This window comes from Polypterus senegalus, chromosome 8 (genome assembly GCF_016835505.1).
Source record: "Polypterus senegalus isolate Bchr_013 chromosome 8, ASM1683550v1, whole genome shotgun sequence".
NCBI classification, from domain to species: Eukaryota; Metazoa; Chordata; class Cladistia; order Polypteriformes; family Polypteridae; genus Polypterus; species Polypterus senegalus.
Window position 1 is genome coordinate 103,638,249 of NC_053161.1, and position 12,260 is coordinate 103,650,508.

A 12,260-nucleotide genomic window follows, 5' to 3' on the forward strand; every position below is an offset into this window, starting at 1 on the left:
TACTAATCAGCTGCCTTCATTCTTTATTATTTCATTGAAATATAGTCATGTTTGCATATTATTTCAAACGAGACATATTCACTAATCTGGAGGTATACTGCCCTTTTATTTGGCTATTTGTTTTGTAGGTGTACTGTTTAAAATATTATTGCTATTACATTAAAATTGTCATTGTCATTTCAATTCATTTTTGACATATGTAATCAAGAGAAATATTCAGATTTTTGGCACTAGGCAAGTAGTTGTAGTTTACAATTCATGTTAGTACAGTTTCTTTTCTGATGACAATCTTTGAAAAGATTTTTTTCTTGAAATGTATCAATTTAGATTTTTTCCTATAAACACTAACTTTTTCACTTTCTAAGTAATTCCTCTGTACTAAACAGTTTCTCTGTTTCATCCAAAACAGGGATTACCTGCTTTATTTTTCTTATTATTACCATATTATTGCTAATTGCGACTACTTCACCTTATGTTTATTTAACTTATTTTTTTGAGTTTCTACATTTATGCTTGAAGTGGTTATTTTCTTAGTTTACATTTTATATTGCATGTATTTGTTGGTTTACCATTTTTGTTTTTTGTATTTGAACATCATTGCTATACATTTGTTTTCTTTTTAATAAATTTGTTCATGCCAATATTTGCTCATGGACACTTTTTTATAGCCTTTTCTAATGTGATTTATGATCATCATAATTATAATCTTTTTGTCTGCCTACTGATTTTAGTTTTGAATTTTGCTTCATGATTTATACTTTATTATCTTTTTTAAATATATGTTTACATGTTCTGCTGTTTTGATTTATATTTTTATTTTAGTATCCACCATTGATGTGTTCACATGTATTTTTGTGTTTTTATATTTTTTCTTCAAAGCCAACTCTTTTATTCAGATGATGAATGCATTATAGTTTTACTTGATAACTTAAATTTCTTAATAACATATAATCATAGTCTGGATCTTCTTTGAATTGGTAGCAGTCTCCCATTTTTAAAGTAGTATGATATCCAATATATGCACAATGTGATGACTCTCTCCGTAAAGAATGTTTAAAATACTTCCATAAGCCTTAACATGAATCCTATAATCAGTAATCCTAAATTAGCACTTTAAGGATGTGACTTAAGATAAAGTACATTCAGATGGTTTAGAATAGATGAACTAGTGGCTGCAGCTGCTCTTTTAAGGAAATGTATTTGAACATTTTCTTGGAAACAAGGCAAGATCTGTGATAGACCAAAAAGCGCCTTTCCTCTTCTCCTTTTGACTATTCTTATGAATCCTTTTAATAATGTGTGCAGCTGTTACAGGAGAAAAGCACCATATTTACAAGGAACTATTTCCACAAGTTCCAGAACTGCTTATTTCTCAACTACACTTACAACAAGCAGCACAGCTGTCTGTTCTTTTAAGAACTCTGAAGTGCAGAAATTCATAAAAAGGAAAATGTAAAAGAAAAATTAAAGGGCCCTCTTTAGAAATTCACACTGTCACATCTCAAACACAGTTTATCTGGCAAAATCGGTTGGAAATGTCATTTGTTGAGGAATGGTGCATAATGGTGGTAAAGGTCACCAATTATTCAGGATGCTTACAGTAGCTCTGTGTTGCACACTGTCCGCCCTTCTTTTATTGACAAGCTTGAACAGCAGATGTTGCAAAAATGTGGAACTATGGCATGTAGTAAAAAGCATTTATGCCATTGCTGGCAATCAGCAGTAGAAAATGATACTAAAGCCTTCTAGCTTTTAACCAGTATTGTTTCTTTGGTTAATAGTGTCTTTTTTGGTTTGCTTCCTTGCCTATTTAAAGAAAGTATTTTTATATATAATTAAAATTTAAAAATATAATTTCTGTGTATCATGGTATATCACAGAGCATAACTGTAAACAGTGAGATAATTTTTCTGTATAGAGTTTTCACATTATCCCTCTTTCAGCATGGCTATTGTCTGAGTACTTTGGTCTCCTCAAACATCTTATAAATATAAATTAATTTTCTAACATTCTTATGTTAAGGTAATTATTATCTGTAATTTTTGTATTTGTCAGTAAGTGTGCCTTGTAAAGGACTGGCCAGACACATTAGGTTGTTTTCTATTATATAGCCAATACTGCTGATTTGTTCTTGAGTATGCATTTATCTTCCACGTTTTCTCAGGTGTGGGCTACTAATTTGGTAGGGCCTACAACCAAAGGAAACTGTTATAACACTGTCACTCTTCATTGCCATACATTTGCTAGTTAACTTTTATATAGCTTCTTAATGCTTTTGTTCATTTTTATTAATACTTTCCTGCTGTCTTGGGAAAAATATTCTATCAAAGTGGGTGAATGTTCATTAGCCATTATTTGTAGTATTATTTGTAGTACCTCTGGCCAGAGGCAAGTTCCTTTCCCCTGTCCTTCTACTTCTAGTTTTGATGTCTGCCTCCCAACTCTGACTCATCTGGGTAAAGCAGAGTGGCTTCTTTTATACAATACCTGTGACTGCTTTTGGTGCCAGGGAATAGCCTGTAGGAAACATTTCTGGGTCAGATGGACATTCACAAAAGTATGAGGAACCGGGAAAAACTTGGGGTGAGCAGAGAAAACTCATGCAGATATAAACAGAACATGCAGACTTCATGAAAACCAAATGTGCTAAGATAACTGGTGAACTACTATAGCATCAGTATTCATACCAGATTTTTATAAAATGTAAAGCCATAAAGGCACATTAATACAGTTTATAGTAGGCAAACTCAATGTAAGGAGCTTAACAGATAAGTAAACAATACAGGTTCTTAAATTTCATTTTTATGAAACATATACAGAATAAATAATGACTTTTCTCTGCTTTTCACCAAATGTGCAGGTCGATTTTTGAGTTCCACATCAGTAAGAGGCACATGCCCTATGGATGCGTAATTAGCCACGTGGAGAATGAAAAGAAACCTTGAAAGAGCCTGATGCCACATCAGCACAGGAGACTCTATTATAATAAGAATGAAAAATGTACTATTTACAAGACATTTTTATCTTTTTGATAGAAGAAACAATGCAAAGCATCAGCACAGACAGTTTAGAGAACCTTCACCACAACTTCAAAAAATAGAATGAGCCAGCGGCTTCAATCATGACATGCCACTTTGACTTTTCTGCCTTTAACTTTTTTTTTCTTTTCTCCCATTGCTGAATATCTTTCCAAAAAACTTAGTTTTCTGAAAAGCACACAAAGGAATAGCTTCTCACATAAATCAACATCAAACAACCTACTGTATGTATTTTTCTGACTGTTGACTACAATTTCTGCATTTTCTCTTTGTTTTGATGAAATATACGTTTGCACATCTCTGACTGTGTTCTTTCTTCTTTGATCTCACAGAGGCATGGTGGTGCAGTTGTTGGCACTGTTGCCACACAGCTCAGGTTGCCTTTTTGGCTACAATAATCGGCCCAGTATAGTTGGCAGAAGTTTATCTAGCCCTTAGGGATACTTTAATAATAACTGCACCATTTTAATTCGGTCAAATCAGGTTCAGTTAGTCTGTCCCCACTGACTTCAGTGCATTTGGCGATTTTCACAAACACTTCTGTGAAGTCTCCGAACTCGAGGTGAAGCAAACACCAAGGAGTTAGCTCATCATTAGTATGTAATATTCTCAAATCAAAGCACTCTTTTCTACCTAGCAGTGGTTCTACATTCCCACATCACATAGATATTAATACTACAATGCTTAGAAGCTAATCCATTGTGCTTTATGTGCATGGGTTTGTATCCCATCCTCATCACCAATATGTTGTGATGTGGGTCAATTGCAAGTCTGTTTACTTTTAAAGCATCCTTTATTAAAATCATTTAATCTCCAGTCTCCCTGTTTTCCATTTTTTTCTCTCCCCTTTTCTCTACGGTCCCTTTCCTTTTTTCATGAGATTACACAGCTATACTACAGTATATGAGATTTTTTATTTCTTTCCTCATTCATTTTGATATCTGTTGTTTGGAATTTTAAATTCATTAGATTGTTTTTGAATGTTTTTCTTTAAAAGTTACATATAGTACTAAATTCACATACTTTTTTTTTTTGTTTGATGGTTTTGACCTCCCTGTTTTAGATATTATTCACAGAAAAACTGAGCAGAGTGATTGCCTATCTCAAGACAACACACACATATGCACACTCACCCACATTTATATCAGGTCAGTTTGGGAAGTAAGGAAAACCAAAGTATCACATAATGCACATTTATTAGCACATGCAAGTAAGAATTCCACTGTACTCTACACACGTAACAATAATGACCTTATAAACCCATACGGACATATGGAGAATATGCAAACTCCACAAAGATAAAGGTCTACGCCAGGATTTGAACCAAGAACTCAAGAACCATGAGGCACATTTTATATCTAAAACATTACATTTTCATTAAAATCACATTAAAAGTAATGTTTTATGTTTTATTCATCTGTGTATAATGTGTTCTTGTATTTTGTAATGACAATACTTTTAGCATTGGTGTTATATGATTGTTCTTTAAAATGTTAAAAATAAACATTTTGTGACTAGAAAAATTACCCTAAAATATATCATTTGAGTAATTAGAATATTATTTATTGCTTTTTAACTGTGTAATAAATACCTTAACTAACTTGTTGCTAGTATTGGCTTCAGCATTGGAATTGTATTAAAGAACTGTATGCAAGTCACAAATAATAATCCACTTTTTCAGTCACTCCAATAATTTTATGACTTGAATATAATTTATTATTAAATAACTAGCATCAAAAGTAGGAAGTGATCTGTTTGATTAATATTGACAACTGAATGATGTACACTGTTAATGAATGCATGGATATTCATTTCAGTGAAGGTGACTTGCATAAATGTTAATGAGGAAGTATGCATAACAGTGACATTTTGATACATACAACAAGCATTGTGACATTTATAGATTTTTAGCTCCATTCAGATTTTGTCAGGCATAACAAAGTTGATGTTTTCCATTGTGATAGTTTTTTTTTCTGATGGGTTTTAGAATTCTGTGTTAACATTTCATATTAATTGAAGTGAAATCAAATGTGATGTTTCCTATTTTGGTAGATTTAAAGCAGTGCTAACTCATTATCTGGAGTTGTTTTATCATCTACTTTCATTTATACAAGATACATGGTATATTAGCAAATAACAGCATGTAAAATATCCTATTTTTTTCTAGTGCTGATCAGATCTTTGTAAATAAAGTCTTTTGTCAGTATCAAGTAAACAATGGAGAGTTTCACTTAATTTACTGTCTACAATTTTAATTATTGACAAAGTTGGAATTAAATATCTTACAGGTGATTAGACTGTGTCCATTAGGGAATGGACATCAATGGGGAAAATCCTGGAAGGAACTTAGTACTTTGATTGAATAGATTTAACTCCAGACGCCTAAATGTAGAATTAGTGGAAAGTAGTAGCATGATAATTATCCTGTAGAATTCTGTTTGTGATGATCGATTTACATTCAGTGTACAAGCTCCTCCACCGGGTGACTTGTTCTCCCTATTTAGTTTGGAGGCAATGAACACAAGTGGGAAGTAGCATCAACCAATCTTCTTTATTTTCTACATTTTGCATGCAGGAGGTAACAACAACAACAATATTTATTTATATAGCACATTTTCATACAAATGATGTAGCTCAAAGTGTGTTACAGGATGAAGAAACAGAAAAAAGACAAATTATAAAAAATACAATTAACATAGAATAAAAGTAAGGTCCAGGAACAACAGAAAAAAAAAAAAACTCCAAATGGCTGAAGAAAAAAACAAAATCTGCAGGGGTTCCAGGCCACGAGACTGCCAGATCCCCTCTAGGCATTCTACCTAACACAAACGACCTCAATCAGTCCTCATGATTTTCAGGCTTCACATGGAAGAACTTGATTATGGTGGTCATGTGGACCTCAAGCCTTTAATCCGTTGATGTAGGGACAGCACGGTGCTTTGGTCATGTGGTGGTGGCGCAGAACGCCACCACAGAAAAACGGAAAAAGAACAGCAAAGTAGGGATTAGTGTAGATTTCGGAGCCACCATGAATGATAATGATAATTAAATGCATATACAGAATATTAGGATTAAATTAAGCTGAAGCTATGAGAAAGCCATGTTAAAATAATGTGTTTTTAGCAGTTTATTAAAATGCTCCACTGTATTAGCCTGGCAAATTTCTATTGGTAAGCTATTCCAGATTTTAGGTGTATAACAGCAGAAGGCCAACTCACCATTTCTTTTAAGTTTGGCTCTTGGAATTATAAGCAAACACTCATTTGAAGATGTAAGGTGAAAGATGTTCTGAAATATAGGATGGAGCAAGATTACTTAAGGCTTTGTAAACCATAAGCAGTATTTTAAAGTCAATTCTAAATGGCATAGGTAACCAATTTAGTGACATCAGAAATGGAGAGATGTGCTCAGATTTTCTTTTCCTAGTTAAGATTCTAGCAGTTGAATTCTGTACTAGTTGTAATCGATTGATGCATTTTTTGGGCAGTCCTGAGATGAGTACGTTATAGTAATCTAGCCGAGTGAAAACAAAAACGTGAACTAATTTCTCAGGATCTTGCAATGTTATAAGAGGTTAAACTTTTGCTACAGTATATTTCTTAAGTGAATAAATGCTGTCCAAGTAATCTGATTAATATGTGATTTAAAATTCAGGGTTGAGTCAATAATTACCCCTAAATTCTTTACCTCTGTCTTGACCTTTAAGCCTAATGGATTAAGTTTATTTGTAATACCCTCATTATATCCATTTTTGTCAATCACTAAAATTTATTTTTTCTCCTTATTTAGTTAGAGAAAATTACTTCTCATCCATTGTGAAACAAAAGTAAAACATTGTGTCAGTGAACCAAGACAGTCAGGGTCATCAGGTGTTATTGATAAATACAGTTGTGTGTCATAAGCATAGCTGTAGTAGCTCACGTTAAAGTGCAGCGGACCCAGGATAGATCCTTGTGGAATAATATATGGAATATCATGTGTCTTTGAAGCATAATTACCACAACTAACAAAGAATTTTCTACCTGCCAGGTAGAGCTCAAACCAATTTAATACACTGCCAAAGAAGACCGCCCATTGAATAAGGTGATTTCTAAGAATATTGTGGTCATTGGTATCAAATGTGGCACTCAGATCTAAGAGGATGAGAACAGATAAATGGCCTCTGTCTGCATTTACCTGCAAGTCATTTTCTACTTTAACGAGTGCAGTTTCTGTGCTGTGGTTTGTTTAGAAACCCGACTGAAGCTTATCAAGAATAGCATGTTTATTGAAGTGGTCATTTAGCTGCATAATGACTGCCTTGTCTAGAATTTTACGTAAAAGAGGCAGGTTAGAAATAGGTCTAAAATTTTCAAAAGCAGAGGAGTCGAGATTATATTTCTTGAGCAGGGTTTTAACTACAGCAGTCTTAGGACAGTCTGGGAAGACCCCCATATCTAATGAGGAGTTTATTATGTCAAGAATACTATCAATTAGCACACCGGATACTTCTTTGAAAAACGTGTTGGTATTGGGTCAAGGACACAGAAGGAGGGTCTCAGTTGAGAAATTATTTTAAATAAATCAGGTAAATCTTTCCTGGTGAAAGAATTTAATTTGTTTAAAATGGAGTGCCAGGGTTTAAGAGGATCAGTATTGGGGAGATGTACTAATATCAAGTTTCACTGGAAGTTTTTTGAAGGCATTCCATTGAGTGACCTGGGTTTAACAGATGATCAATTGTAGAGAATAAAACTGTGGGATTACTAGCATTGTTATTTATAATTCTAGAGAAATGACACCACCTCAGAAGGGGAACTATGTTGTTGTATTTTGTTATTTTGTCCTTCAGTATCTCACAGTGAATGATCATTTTCGTATATCTCCATTAATGCTCAGCTCTTCGGCATGTTCTCTTTAGATCAGACACTCTTTGAGTCTCCCATAGTGTAGTGGTGATAGAGGATTTTTAACACTCTTTTCAGGAGTGACTATGTCAGCAGCAGCTCTCACTTTAGTATTAAAATATTCCACCTTACTATTTACATTATCCTCGCTATTGTAGTAAGCACACTCACACTCACAGAGACATGTGAACCAGGCTGGCAACAAATGCTACAAAGTAGTGCTTTTCTATGCATTTTACCAGTTATAGTACAGTTCCAAGGAAATTCATTACATAAGCAAAAGACCTTTAACATTAATTGTTACATACAGTTGCTAACAGGATATGGCAAAACGGTAATACCCTAAATTATCCTAACTGACCAGGTCCACTAGGCTTACTGGCAGTCCATCAGTTTCATGAGTTCATGATCTTTAGGTATGAAAAATGCACTGATATGTGGTATTTCTGCATGTCTACACCTTCTTGAACTTTTTTGCGTAGTTCAGCTAACCACAAGTTCCATTTTTCAGCCTAATAGAACCTGGAAACAGGAAACTAGTCTAACTACAATTGTTACAGCAAGCATACTATTGGAAAAGATGCTTTAAGCTTAATTTATTTTATATTTTGAAGCTATGCTTGTTTCTGCTATACTAGATAAAATTTACCTAACTGCTTTTTCTTAATGATTAAACTCTTGTTATTAGTAAAATATCAAAATCATACTTTAGCCTTTAAACATAAGCTCATAAGAGTAGGTGGCCCCGAACAAACCCAGCAGGCAATGTAGCTGTTAATTCCATTTTAATAGTGCACCTACTTCACATGCTAAGTGCACATTAAACTAGTGTTCAAATTCAGTTTCCACAAGAGCCATAAATGAAAACTCAAACATTTGATGCTTGTTTAAAATACAGTATTCCTTGTGAATGATGTGGGAATGTACACTTTACTAATGTCCTTGTTCTCTGAATCTGCTTGTTTATTAATTGTATATGGTATATATAGTTAGAAAAGGGCTGCTATTGTTTATGGTTAAATTATGTTTTTAAGAAAAGTGGGATATACTAGTCCGCTAGTTAACCATATATAGAGTAAGCATTAGCCTTAAATTGAGCTTGCTGTCTGAAGTTGTTGGTTTTGGCCAAAAGGAAAATGTCTTCTGCATATGTTTTAACTAACTCATGATTGACTAATTACGATTACATTTTCTTAAAATTTGATATTTTTTTCATGGGTGCATTAATGTCACTTAAACATCCAGATGTTCTATAGTGGTTTGAGTATCTAAGGACCCCTACAATAAAAAAGGTGGATAAAATGCTTCTGGCTTTGTGCACCAGTACACTCAGAGATTCTCAAATGGGCAAAGCTGTAGTCTGAGCAGACCACATGCTATTTACTGTTATTTTGCAAAACATTTAACGTTCAACAGTAAAAATCATGGTCATTTTCTGATTAGTTATAGTTCAGCTCCCAGTATTAATAACTAGAAATGTCCTTCAATTACAGTGTTACTGTTCACACTTAATATGTTAAAGTTTATAAAATCTTCATTCCTCATGAAGATTTAATTACTTGCTAATAAGACTTCTGTGTACTGAAGCTCGGTGGTATTTTGTGTTGTCCTGTCATTTCTGGATAATATTATCCAATTATGTTGGTGAAGGACTGAATCATTGTGTATATGAAAGAGGTAAAAGAAGAAATGGTTATTCTCATGCTTATAAACAAAGACCTTGGAGAAAACACATTTCAGCTTGATAGTCCTTAAAAGTTGCCAATTGAAGCATTGTATCTCTGACCTTCTTTTCAGTGCGATACTTTTTTCATTTTTGTTATTTAATAGTGGTAATCCTCAAATTAAAACGTTTTATTCTGCTCCTTATTCTGTGACTTGGTAACTGAAAATAAGCAATCTTTCAAAACATATATACAAATAATGATTTTTTTTTATAAATATTTTCTCACTCACCAAGTTTTAATGAAAAAATGTAATTCACAACTATGTTGTGTGCCTCTCAAAATATCATGCAATTGTTTAAGACTATTTCCTTCTACAGTAATACCTCATCCTATGTCAGTAATTAGTTACAAAAAGACACGACTTAAGTTAAAAAATGACTTAACATGAAAAACCCCTTTAAAAAAAACAATTTAGACCCCCTATAAACACATAATAAGCATTTCCATTAATTTAGCATTATTAAAGTTTATACATTTAAAGAAAGATAAATAACATTTTTTACCAAAACTTTTACATATTGATGTTGCTCGGTGGGGATGACATGGAAGTTGGAGAAGGAGGAAGTGAAGGTTACATTGAAGATATCCTCACAAACTTGACCCCCGCCTTGTCTGCCATGAGTGGTGTTGGCCAGACTGCTTGAGGTCGGTTGACCTCCTTTTCTTGCATCTCCCACCCCGGCATACCTCAAATCCCTGGGGTAGGTCTCCACCACGAACGCTCCCACTCCACAACAATAAATCAATGTAGACGAATCACCCCTAAAGCGATGCTCCTTTGCTCTGTTGTAGGGACAATCACTGCGCTGCCTTTCACACCCTGGCTGACTGGCTCATCTTGCATCTCCTGCCTATGCTCACAGTTCTGCTTCTGCCTTTCTTGTTTTTTGCCCCACTCAACCCCCCCCCCCCAACTCTCATGCAGGCTCCTCTTATATTAATGCTCTTCTTCAGGCACAGGTGTGAACGCACCCGCCCTCCAAGGAATTAATGAGGCACCTGCCTGATGCATTTACTTGCAAGTGTCTTTGTAATCAGGCAGGCACACGCAGCCATCCTCTGAGCGAAGCTTGATCACACCTGATTAGAGCCTGCACTCTTGTGGGCTGAGATTGTTTATTTAAAATCAGCACAGCGCCAGGGCCCAGTTATCACCAGGCTGACGGACACTATGGTTGTATAAACCGACTTAAGACAATTTGCATTTTTTTCCATATATTTTTAACAAAAAATTTACGTAAAGTCGAATTTGACATAACACAAATAGACGTAAGACAAGGTATTACAGTATTTTGGTCAATGAAAGAAAGAACTGTTTTAATTTCAAATGTTATATGCAAGTTTTCCAGTGTACCTACTGTATATGTAATTGAACTTTTTATTTTTTTTTTCGTGTTTAGAAACACGAGAAGACAGGACAAAGAGACTCTTCCGACACTACACAGTTGGCTCTTATGACAATTTCACATCATACAGGTATGGTTGGCTTAGTTTAACAAATAAAAGTACTTTGCTTTGTATGCATGTCAAAATATTTAAAATTTAGTTTGCAAAGCCTTTTATACACTTTGTTGAATTTTATTAAGGAATTAGAGGTGTGTGGATCACTTTGGAAGAGAGCATTTAGGCTGTTCAGCCACAACATTAAAACCACTGACAGTTAAAGTCCAGGGCAGGGATATATTAGGCAGCAAGGGAATAGTCAGTTCTTGAAGGTAATGTGTTGGATGCAGGAAAAAATGGGCAAGGGTAAGGATCTAAATGACTTTGGCAAGGGTCTAATTGTGATGGCTAGATGACATAGTCAGTGCATCTCCTGCTCTCCCTGCTCTTGAGGGATGTTCCCAGAATGCAGTGGTTAGTACCTACCAAAAGGGCTCCAATGAAGGAGAAGTGCAATAGTGATGTCATGGTCACCAAAGGCTCATTGATGTGTGTGGGGAGCGAAGGATACCCACAGAAGAGCTACTGCAGCACAGATTGCTGAAAAACTTAATTCTGGCCATGAGAAAAAGGTGTCAAAACACACATTAGCAGCTGAGTATGGGAAGTGCTTAGCCACAATCCACTCAGAGTGGACTTGCTGATCCCTGTCCACTACCAAAAGCACCTACTGTACAATAGGCATTTGTGCATCAGATCTGGACCGTGGAACAGTGGGAGATGTTGGCCTGGTATGATGAATCACGTTTTCATTTAGATCATCTGAACAGACAGATGCACGTGTGTCATTTACTTGAGAAACAAATGGCGGTAGGATTCACTATGGAAAGAAGGCAAGCTGGCAAAGACAGTGTAATACTATGGGCAATATTCTGCTGGGAAACCTTGGGTCCTGGCATTTATGTGGATGTTACTTTGTCCTGTATAAACTACCTAAAGATTGTTGCAGGCCACATACTCCCTTTAATGGCAACAGTATTCCCTGATGGCAGTGGCCTCTTTTAGCAGGACAATGTGCCCTACCACACTGTAAAAATTGTTCAGGAATGGTTTGGCAAACTTGCTAAAGAATCAAAGGTGTTGACTTGGCCTCCAGATTCCTCAGATCTTAATCGGATCAAGCATCTGTGGAATGTGTTAGTCCAATACAAGGATGCCTCACCTCA

At 35.0% G+C, this 12,260-nt stretch overlaps 1 protein-coding gene across 11 annotated transcripts in view; it reads left to right on the forward strand.

The window, feature by feature from the left end:
* Positions 1–12,260, forward strand: part of shank3a (SH3 and multiple ankyrin repeat domains 3a) — a 1,684,705-nt gene that overhangs the window by 1,467,506 nt on the left and 204,939 nt on the right. For all 11 annotated transcript variants that reach the window (XR_005634694.1, XM_039761519.1, XM_039761518.1 and 8 more), the window contains one exon: positions 11,052–11,127. Coding sequence is in view for 10 of the 11 variants with exons in the window: in XM_039761519.1 (XP_039617453.1) it covers positions 11,052–11,127 (76 nt within the window). In the remaining variant the exon portion in view is untranslated. The remainder of the gene's footprint in view (positions 1–11,051; positions 11,128–12,260) is intronic.